Source organism: Phaethon aethereus (genome assembly GCF_964289735.1).
Source record: "Phaethon aethereus genome assembly, chromosome: 3".
Classification (NCBI taxonomy): Eukaryota; Metazoa; Chordata; class Aves; order Phaethontiformes; family Phaethontidae; genus Phaethon; species Phaethon aethereus.
In genome coordinates, this window is record NC_138576.1 from 67,274,261 (window position 1) to 67,286,310 (window position 12,050).

General features: G+C 40.3%; 1 protein-coding gene across 2 annotated transcripts in view; it reads right to left on the bottom strand.

The window, feature by feature from the left end:
• REPS1 (RALBP1 associated Eps domain containing 1) overlaps positions 1–11,810 on the bottom strand; it is a gene marked incomplete at both ends in the record, with an annotated part of 65,005 nt that extends 53,195 nt beyond the window's left edge. For both annotated transcript variants that reach the window (XM_081997024.1, XM_081997023.1), the window contains one exon: positions 11,658–11,810. In XM_081997024.1, the coding sequence (XP_081853150.1) occupies positions 11,658–11,810 (153 nt within the window). The remainder of the gene's footprint in view (positions 1–11,657) is intronic.
• Between the last annotated feature and the right edge of the window lie 240 nt (positions 11,811–12,050).

Here is a 12,050-nt window from a genome sequence, read left to right on the forward strand (position 1 = left end):
AGAAAGTTTTCTCTTATATTTAAATTAAACAGTCACCAGGAACATCATCATATAACCCATGGACCAGAGGTGCAAAACAATTTTTCACATTAATTTTACAATATTTGATACAAACTTGAGTTAAACCAGACCATATGAATATACTTGCGCTCCAGAATGAGTTTTACTGTACATATTGGCAATAATCTTTTAATGAAAAGGAAGCAACACGTTAAAAAAAAGCTAATGGTTTACTTATTACTTAAAAACTTAAAAATTAAGAATAATCTGCATTCAGTTTTAGGTTAATAAAAATGTAGCTATGATTACAGAGGGATTTTGATTCACTGTTTAAAATTAAAAACATTACCATGTCAACAATGTTATTTCTGTCATATCCCATATGCAGCAATTAATTGATGAGAATTATAAAGCTCTTTGCAAATTTAAACAGATATGATGGGATGTTTTCCAAATTAAAAGTATTGAAATACAGCCTCAAATTCGGTACTAGAATATGCTGTCCTACAAAGATGCTCTCCTGAATTCATGTAATCTACCTCAGCTACAACAAAAATTAACCACATCTCTACAGTGTAATCTGGGGATGTAAAAGAGAAGCTGAAAAAAGTATTTCCTAATCATTGCTATTGTACCAGAAAAAAGCCTGATCATCACCACATATCAAGGATCTATGAAAACCTCTTTTGTGTCTTTTTTTCCCTAGATTGAATACATTTCTTTCCTCACAATTTGTTACCTTCTAATCTTGTTATTCTGCAACCACTGTTCAACAGATCAATTCCTGTCACTTATCTCCATCTGTCTCACTAATTGCAGACCACAGCCTGACACAGTATTCTACCTACAGTCTCTCATCGTCAACTGGACAAAGCAATATTGATCAGTTATTCATCAAGAATTTTTAACTTTTCTTCAGAAAAGTCTCACTTAACAGGTAGCTTATCAGACACAACAGCTGTTGACAGCACTGCATAGCAAGAACAACACAGAGAACTGACAAAGATCCTTCTTTTGAGGAGTTATTTTTAACCAAGTTAAGTCTCTGACCTAGTTCTCCACAAGGCGCCACAAACCCTGGCACATAGTGGCACACAAAAAAAATTTGAGACAGGAAAAAAAACATGTCATTAAAAGAAACAGTCCAAGTATTGCTCTGAATTCTGTGTTTCAGCACTATTAGCAGTATAGTGGCAAACATTTAAACAATCTTAAATGTATCTGAAGATCATTTGCAAAGTGCATTTATGAAGAATATCACAAACTGCTATATCTATTTCAGTTAGTGTGAGGTAGGCAATGTTCATGTGCTGAACAGCAAATATAATATTACCTCTAATACATACATTTATCTTATTAGGTACTGAAGAAGCATAGTAGTAAATATACTTAATTAGTTGATACTAAGAATTTCCAGACACAGGGTGTATTTGGGACATTGTGGTACTTCGTTGCATAATGAATAGTGAAGTCTTCCTTTTAAGTCTTACTGACCATTCCATGAAGACGGATCTCAGTCAGTGCCACAAACCTGGCTCCAGAACACAGGCCTTTAAAGAAATAAAACCAATAGTATTGGAGAGCTTCCAAGACAACACACGCTCTCTGGCAATGAACTATTTAGAGTCTCCTACTGTCTGAGCCTCTCTTAATACTCCTCGGCTCTTGATTTTCACACTGCATGTAATCCACAGTGGAAGCAGACTGCTAAAACACTAACTGGAAGAAAAAACTACTCATCATCTCTGACAATTAATTCTCTATAGATACTTAGAACTAAGCTGTCGCATTCCACAGGTCATTTCAGGTTCAAACATACATTTCAATCTAATGAAATTTCAGAATTAATCACATCAGAAATAAAGAAGTTAATTAGCTGGTCAGAAAGTGACCCAGTATTTTAAGCCTCAGAGGAATGATTCTTCCCCTGTACTTCAGGATCTGTTTTACAAGGATGTCCACTCCCCCTAAGTAAGGGCTGGCAGACTTGGGAGTGATGCTTTCACTCTGTTAATAAAAAAGCAGCAGACAAAAAGCACTGAAAATTTAAAACTCTGATTTATGACAGATGCACATAATAACTACATACCTTAACAAGTGAACACCATACACACCAAAAACACAACCCCACAGAATTTTCACCTACTGTAGTACTTTTTGAACAAGTTATATTTTAGGTTATTTGACTTCAACCCATTCCAAAAAGTGGTATGCAGCATCTCGTATTGTTCCTGGTAGCACGTATGCACATGGTGGACTAGCCTCACTTAAAGACATTCTCTAATGTAGTAGCTTTGATTTTTCTATTTGCAATCCAAGTTTGTGGTCTTGCTAGCAGTTCCTGCAAAAGCTGTTACAAGCCATACACATGAATCTTAACCTGCAGAGCCCCACAGCTCTCTACAGGTCAGTGGTTCCCTTTTTGATGTGGTAGTACATGGTAACCACCACAAAGATGAGGCAGATGCACCCTACATGTAACTACAAAAAAGTTCAAGATACTGATTTAGAGGGGCCATTTCTCCAAAGATCTAGAGCCATAGACTGTTCTACTCGACTATAACTCAAGCAAACTGTTGCCAAACACCCTCAAAAAGAGGACAGAATAAATATGCATATTCCTCTCTCACATGTTCAATAGCACCAACAAAGGAAAATACAGACAGCCAGATGAACACTCACTTACAAAGCAACTACTATCCTCCCAAGTAAAAAGTCATAGCTGGAAGACCTCACGGCAGAGTTGCTCTTTGCTTGCATTAAGATTCTTTCTACTGCTGTTCTTCTGGCAGAGTAAGTGCTCATGAGAAAGGCATTTTACAAGAAGTAATGGTAATAAAGCAGCAAGAAGAACTGGAAATAAAAAAAACCTGAAGTAGCAAAAGACAGCCTGAGGACCTACAAGAACCATTTTTAATTCTTGATGCATAAAGAGAGGTTCTTTTAAAAGGAGATATTCGACATACCTGTCTCCTCCTCCTATGCAATTTTATATTACTGCTTAACCTAAATAGCTCCTCCCTCCTGTGCTCTCAGCTGCACAGTTCCCCATCCCTGAGCACTAACTATTGCTCATCTCTCTGATCACACAGTATGATTACTCCACTCGGTAAGCCAGGAAAAAGCCGCCATGTTTGTTATCTGCTCTTTTATTAAACTGAACCTGTCTCCTGTACAAGCAATGAACACCTCAGCAGCCACAAGATACATGGGAACATGTGGCTGGCAGCAATAGTTTGTTCGTCTGACACTAAACTTCTTTTAAAGGCTGCAGCCTCAAGAAAGTTGCGTGCTTGGCATTTAAGAGGAAAATAAAAGGTTGAAATGAGGCAACTGAAACAGAATATCACGTGCAACTCCAACTTGCCTTGCCCAAAGAAACCCTCCTTAGAAGGGAAAGGTATATTCATGTATCAGGCTGCTAAGAATTCCCCTCAAAACAAGGGTGTCTCCTTTCTCCTAGTGGTGCCATGAAGAGTTTAAGCAATGGGAGATGAAGAAACATACTTTAGCAAGACCACTCAATGCCTGAGCCAGTCTGTGATGATTTGAGACTCCAGGATGATTCTACAACACTCAAGTGATTATATTTTCTGGAACAAACAGCAGCAGCGAAAGTATCCATATAAGCAACAAGAAAGCATCTAGCTTCAGCAGGCAGAGATATTTCACAGCAATAATACATTTAGTATTTCAGATTATTACTCCAATAACATAGTGCAAGGGAGGTCACATGGATGTTCTAATTGCGGATGCTCCAGCCATGCAGCATTAAGTTGAATATTTTTTCCTGCAAAATTTCTACTGAAGTGCTAAATACTGAAGAGAGCAGCATTTATATTGACATTTTGATTCCTTTCAGACCTCCTTTATAACTGAGGCATTCCAGTGACTGATATTCCTTGCTAATTATTTTCTTGCTTCTTTGATTTTAGTATTTTCTCCACACATCATCTTTTATCACATCGCCTTTCAACACTATGCCAGAACAAATGTAAGACACAAAAGCCTCAAAAAATGAACACAAGCTTCTGGCTTTTTGCTAATGCAAAATGAAGATTAAAGCATTCACTGAACCCAGAATTAGGGGCCGTGCTGTGGCCTAGACAAATAGGACTGCTCAGGTGCCGTCTTGTTATTCCTGAGCACTTCCATACAAGTCTACCTGAAGCTACTGTGCCTATTCATGCTGCTTGTCCATCTCAACCTGTTTTCCTCTGAGTATCAATCCGACCAGTGTTAATTGGTCGTTTAGCTTTGCACTGCTCTCCTCCCAGTAAGGCCTTTACAAGCCTTAACAATGCATCTATTAGAGTTTAAACAGACTCTATTAGAGTTTAAAATTCTAAAAACTTCACATTTACAGAGCTACATTTGAGACTCAGAATACAGCTGCTAACACTAGGTCTTAAATGATTTAAGACATTAATAAAAAAACCCCAAGTCGTATGCACTACTGCGGTAAGAACAGACTTTCTACAAAGTTTACAACTAATAGTCTGAAGCAGGACTAAATTAGCATCTAATGCTAAATTTTACACAGTTCAGTCCTGGTCACCCTTTTTTGGGGATTACTGAAGTTGAAAGATGTATTTGAAACTAAGTCTATTAATTGCTCTGTTACCATAATTCAGGAGCATGTTACATGTCAGAAGTCAATCATTCCAGAAATTCAGGTCAGACTCATCTTTTACAAGTCCTTTAACCTGTCAAAACACAGTCCCTATACACAGACAGGCATGCCCAAGTTTTAATGCATTGTTTTTTGTATAACAAGTACAGGGGATAATTCAACTCTTTAGATACCAACCTCAGTTGGAAAAACAAGCAAGTCACAAACACGGTCACCAACTCTGTAAGTTAGTTCAGAAAGAATGACACTGCTGGATTAGTAGTATCCCTGTGGTCTCAAGAAACAATAAAGGAAAAAGAACAAGTGGGAAATATATTCTTACACAAATCGTTACTGGAACTCCAGCAAGAAAAATCTGATACTCAACATACTGCTCCCACACTCATTTCTGACTTCAAACTCATTTAAGCAAAGAGCAGAACTCCAATATGAAGTCCAGGAATTCTACAAGAAGGACTGATCTAAATGGCAAATATCTATGACCTAATAGGCTGTAACTTGTCTGTAAGGACTAATGTTTTGAAAGCTAGCAAATACAATTGAAAAGTCATAGAGACTGCCAGCAAAGTCCTATAATTTCACAGTATCTGCAGTAATATTTATTGAAGATTAGACTAAGGCATGTTCGCAATTTTTCACAGACAGTGAAGTGCTCACAATTTCTAATACAAAAGAATCGGCTTTACAGGAAAAAGATCAAGATTAGTATACATAGGTTTGTGCAGCTAACTTGATTCTAAGACAGCTGAATTTTCCAAATGCCCTGATATTTCTGAATAATTTTAGAATTCTATCCAGTCATGTCAGAATGGATATTAATCATCTCTGCTGTCATCTCACAGCACATTTAAAAAGAAAAAAAAAAATGAACTGTTTTCAAACAAAGCTGAGCTGTGATACTTGAAATTAGCCGAGTGCTGTGCTGGCACATGGAATTATGAAGGAATTATTTACTATATAAGTGACTATACAGTATGAATGCCACTTAATTACACTGAGAAATCAGCTGAAAACAAATACAAGTCTAACAGACCTAATCTACACTCCTAAAGTTTTGCCATTAACGTCCTGCCTTTCGTTTCAAAACCAATTACTATTCTCTGACTAAATGCTGCTGAGATATGAGACTACTCAAACTAATTAACTGTAAAGAGAAAACAATTTGCAGACCACTATAGTCTCAGTGAAGGTAACATCATTAAAGTAAACACTTTTACCAGAATTATGCAGAAAACTCAGAGCGCAGTTCACAGGATACAAAGCAGAGTAAGAGCCATTTCTGGCACTAACAGAAAGTAGACTGCTTATATATCTCTTCATTACAGAGAAACAAAACTATCCCACTGCTCGGCTGAAAGGAAAGAAAAACACTCTATTACAGTAACATTTGAAGGGAAAAAAATAGTAATTCACAAATTGGATATTTTTAACTGCAGATCCAGGCACTGTTTGTATTTAGAACAGATTTATAACAATCCTTATTTCCTAAACAAGAACTGAGATACAGCATAATGTATGTACAAATGTCCTTTAAATACATAAATATTACATATAAATGTTATATATAAATTACATATGATTATAATCCTAGAAGGCTACAGACTCATCAACTTCATGGTGCTCAGGCTAACAAAATGTTAAGAATGCATACGAAAAATGCTATAGTTGTACATTTCTACACTGGAATAATGCCTTAATAATGACCTGTTATGAATATTGCCTCAGAAGAAATCTATACTAATTTTGTTTTAAAGTGTCATGTAGGAAAGCTGTAAGCTTTAAAATATAAAATAACCCAAAATATATGGGCTGTGATTTCTTTTTTAAATTTGGACTTCTTTGCAGATTGGTAATGGTCAGTATTAGGAGAGGAAAAACTTTTACACAGTGTACATTTTTTTTAAAGATCTGAGAGTGCTATGTATTTTTAAATGCACTCCAAATCAAAATTGCTGCAAGGCAGGCATGGGTTTTGCAGTGTATAAGGCATTCTAACTTCTTACCCCACCACTTATTATCTGAGAAGATAATAAATTTAGCAAATTAACCAGAACAAGATTGAGTCTTCTGCACATCACCACTACAGAGGTAATCCTAAGCATGCCCTGCCTCAGCTTCCATTTGCAGTTGGCATTTAGTAAATTCTACTGGTTTGATAAACAGGTAGTCTTTGTGTAGGAACATTCACTGAAACACTAACTGCAACAATAAAATCACTGTGAACAAGTTTTTAGTTTCTTGGATGCCTTTCTCTACATCCATTCTTCAACAATAAGGCCAACATTATAAATCAAGAACTTGCAATTTAATTTTGCCATGTTCTGCCTATGGATTATAATTCCAATTATAATTACATAGCATGCCACAGACGAGCTCTGGCATCTGAGGAAACTATCATTTCATGTTCTCTGTTAGCTATGTTTGCCAAAAACTATCAGCCCAAGAACAACAGAAGGCAGCATATGCCTGCACCTTAGCTGTTTTTCTGGACAGTGCAGAAATTGTAGCTGACAAATGAGGCTTTAAGCCAAGAGTCTGGACTTTCCAATGAAGCAGCTGCATCACAGGTGTGCACTTTCTTATAACTTTTGATACAAAGGCAGCAAACTGACAGACAGTTGAGGCAGACAACCAGAGACAGTAATTTTTTCCATCAACAATACAAGAGCAACCAAAACTAATCTGTCTGTAAAGACTTACTAGAAATAAAAAAAAGCTTGAAATTGGCTAACGAGAGCCAAAAATAGACTTTACACCAGGTTCTTAACAGGCTAACGCAGGCCTGTTAAATGCAAGTAATTGAAGAAACTGGACATAATTGTACGATTTATCTGTCATTTCAAAGACTTTCTAACACTAAATTAGAAGTCAGGTAACGTTGCCATACATTGCCAACACTGAAGATGACAACTCATTCATTTTAGAGAAAGTACATGCAAATACACACATATCTGTTGTTTTATAGTAGTAATGTATTTTAAAGCCAGATTTTGTCTGAGTATTTGTCTTGTATTCAAAACCTTGACTCATTAGTTTCAGATGAGTATCATATGCACAACTGATTTGCTCCTTGTCTTGTGAATTTTCTAGGATTCATAATCAGAAAGAAGAGTGCACAGTCATAAAACTCCCTATGGTCACCTAAATAAGAATTCTATAAATTGAACCACTGGGACATTATATTAATCCCATGCACAAGTAATGAACTTCACAATATGCTTTTTGGCCGACTGTAGCTTTTACAAGCAACTTCACCATGAGTAGAAGCACCAAGAATTGACCTTAATAGCACACCTACATTAGTATTTTAGGTCAGATGTGAAATGTGGTTTTGAAACCAATTTCCTGATCACCCTTACTGCTCTGGTTCATACTGTGCAGCCACTGCAGAGTAGGCAACTAGATTTATTTCTTATGAAGCCAACCTAGAAGGTAGACTCTAGGAGTGCACCCTAACGAATCCCAGCTAACATTCAGTCTACAGGACCAGGCCAGATCTTGATCAAAGGAAAGCTTCTGAAATACATGCACAGGGTGGATGGCAGGTCCTCAGCATCACCTGTGTTGCATCATACTACTTGCTAATACAAACACCAATGCACATGCAACTGAGCCATGAGGTCAGGCAGCTGAGTCAAGTGAAAAATAACTTGACAAAAAGCCCCAACTTTTGGCTGAACAAGCTCCCTGAACCACCTCACTGTTTGTTCAAATGAATGTCAGTGCCAGCATAAGACAACTCCAGCTTCCAGTGTTTTAAGCCACCATGAAATCCATGCTAGATCACAACTGAAATATGCACTAGCTCTAAGAAGAGCAAAGTCCTCCTCTTCTCCATCAGCAAATGGCTTTCCTGCCTCCTCCCTTGTGCTAGCACTGACATCCATTCAACTCCACCAGCAGCTGATACAAAGTTAAAATCAACAAAAAACTGTGATTAGTTTTCTGCCTGCATAGCCCCTGATGCCAGCGTACAACAGCATCAGACAGGTACTAGCATCTTTGCAAGGAGAAGCAGCAGCAGGAGCACACAGCTGGGTGAAGGGAAAAGACTGAACCATCTCTTTCAGTGGCAACTCGCCATCAGATTGGTTTAGCTGCAGTGTGAAACCACACCCTGAGAGCAATTCAAAGACTCATGTAACTGTTGTGAAGTAGTTGGACTTGTTATCCCAACACACGTACTTTTATGCACTGTTTTATGCAAATCTTCTACCTTAATGCTTATTTCAAGTATGTGCACAAAAAGGCAGAAATATGAGTTAATAAAGGCTGGTGTTCTCACATATGCAGTCAAGGTTGTAACACAGTTTGTGGTATTTTTGTTCTGGTAGTAAGGCTGTCGTTTTATATGTGTATTCAGTGGACATATAGCTTCTCTTGTCCAGGGTTTTGTTGCTTTGTGAGCATATGGTTTGTATACAGCAATCGTAACTGTTTCAGTCTCCTGTATGTTCATTTATTCCCCTTTAATAGTCAGCTGACAGTGTCCCTCAGAGGCAGACATGAGAATGATTAGGAACAATTAACCATATGTGTAACTTTTCGTGTTGCAAGACAGAAATCTCACATAAATGTAACTCTTTGCAGGAAAGGTTGCATGTGTGTGCAGCCTTCAAACAACAGATCTGCAAGCAAAACAAGTTATGGGTCTAAAAATGCAACTGTCACATACTTTCATTTTCAACAGAATAAATTCTGAATTATTCGAAGTATCTACACTACCGAAGAAGAAAAACTCTAAGGTAGTTCCTCAGGACTATTTGGTCCCTGCAAGTTTGAAGAGCAGTAATTTTGTACTGTATTTTGCACACCTACGAAGGCACTTAGCATTCACGTAGCTAGCACTACACTTACATTCCAGGATTATGTAAGAATTGGGTAACTGAATCAAGTTCCTTTCCCACAAGCATCAGGTGCTTCAAATGAACAGGTAAGAACACAGCACAAAAAATTCCATCTGCTTCACAGGGTCTCCTTATTTCTTAATCTGTATCAGCTTCAGGCTTTAGTTACATAGTCACAGCTTCCGAAGCATCAAGTGCAATTTCCCTTCGAAGAACACCCATCCGATGTATTCGCGCCTGTGTTAACCTGAGGCACAGCCCTACTTCAAGGGGAACATAAAATCACCAGACAACTAGATTCTTTCCCTCACAAGTACAAGGTACTTTACAGGTGACCAACAGTGATTGCACAAGATACTCATAATGGGTCAAACTGCTAAGGGCATTTTGACTTTCTTTGTATTATTTATAGTCTCATTCCTCACGCAATCTAATACCTTGTTTGCCATTTTAACGGCAAGGTTTTCCTTGAGATCACTACAGCCATAAACCAGGTCTGCTTCTAGAGATGATTTATTTAAAATCCATGTAATGATGCCCGAGTAGTTTATCTTCTTCAGATGTGATCTACTTAGTAAGAAAACATTTGACCTCCTCTGCAACAGATAAGGATATCATCTGTGGCCACTTGTATTCAAAATTCCAAGTCTTTCCAAGTTCTTGCACTAAAACCCCACATAAAGCAAAATTTCTAATACTCGCCTACTTTATCTTTACAGTGATCCAGACAAGTTTTATGGAAAATAGATTTTAAACACAACAAACATATAAACATTCACTTTACTGGGATGATTCTTCTGAAATTGGTTGGCCACACACAAAAAGAAGCAGTGGGCGGTCCCCGAGACACCTCGCTCATAATGCTGAGTATTCAGACTCTGCTACCATTAAGTCCAGTCTAGCAAGTCATCAAACATGAGATTACTAGTTTTACCAGTAAGAAGCATTTCTTATTTGGTGCTCTCCCACTTTTTTTTTTTTCATCTTAAACGCATTTTAACTAACCAAGCTGTTCTTAGGCACCCAAAACATATCAACAGTAACCCTAGTTAAGTGTAAGTATTCTCCTGAAATCTGGTACTAAATTTCAGAATGATGAAATTTGTGTACTGTATTACCAGCCACAGTCCCTTTAAAGCTTTGTTAAAAACAGCTGCTTATCTCCCTAGGCTGAGGATGAAACTGCATAACAGGCAGCATGGCTTTTTAGATAGAGTTTTACCCACAGCAGCTCAAAACACTACATGGACTTTAAAGCATTGAACAATGACAGAGGGAACTGCAGAAGCAGCAAGTTATTACAAATAGCTGTTCATAAGAATGGTTCCCTGGGAATACTTTCCTCAAATAATTACACAACACACATCAGAGCAGACTTTCCCTTTTCTATGTCGGTAGCTCCACAGTACTGCTACACCTACGTAGCAGCAGGTCTAAAAGGACGTAACGTGGCCAAGGAAATAAGTGCTAGAACTGTGTACATACGTATTGCAAGTATGGGCCCGTGTCATTCATAGCACTGCATTTTTCTTTGTTAGAGATGTTTTGATGACTACAGGTAAGTTAATACCTGACAGGAACTGATGTCCAAAAGAGACTGCACGGCTTACATGGATTAGCGTCAGCAGCACCCAATGATACAAACCCAGACCTTCTTCTGTGTTGGTCTTCATCAGCAGACTGCGGGACAAACCTCCCTCACATCCCCAAAATGCTTTGGAGTTCTCATGCTTTGGATGGCCTCTGCCGACACGAAGCAACCAAGACACTTTCCTACCAGCTGCTGGACGTGGCTAGCAGAGATTATCAAGAGCTTCTTCCTAGCCTTGTAGCCAGAGGCCCCCCAAGTCTCTAAGCGGGGGCCTGCGACAGGCACGCTCAGCGCAGCAGCTCCCCCTTCCCTCTCCGGAGAGGCTCAGCCTCCCCCTCCTGCCCGGGCTCAGGTGGCCGGCTCCTGGACGGGACAATAGTTCCCGAGCCTCCTGGTGGGTCCCGCTCCGGCCTCGCCGGCGGGACGACCCCCGCCAAAGGGCTGCCGGGCGGGCAAGGGGACGAGGGCCGAGCCCAGGGCGGCGGAGGGGAGGGGCGGCAGCACCGGACGGGGCTATCTCCCCGCGGGCTGTTAACGGCGGGGCGGTGCCCGGGCCCGCCGCCCCCCGGGGCCTCGCCACGGCTACCTGCATGACCACGTCGTTGGGAAGCTGCGCGGCGCGGAAGAGCTCCAGGACCCGCCCGTTGGACGCCACCTTCTTGGTGCTCTCAGTGTCGCAGTAGGAGAAGAGGTCGCAGTAGTAGCGCTGCTCCGCCTCGCTCAGCGTCAGGCCCTCCATCTTACACCCCGGCTCCGCGCGGCGCTGCCGCCGCCGCCGCCCCGCATCCACCGGCGGCGGTCCGGCCGGCGGGACGGCACCGGAGAGCGCGCGAGGCTGACGACTCGCGCCGCCCGGCCCCTGGCGGGCGTGGGGGGGGCAGGGGGGTGGTGGAATACGCCGCCGGCCGCCGCGCACCCTAGCCAACCGCCGCGCGCGAGCGGCGGCGAGCGGCTGCTCACACCTTCCCCCACCAACCGC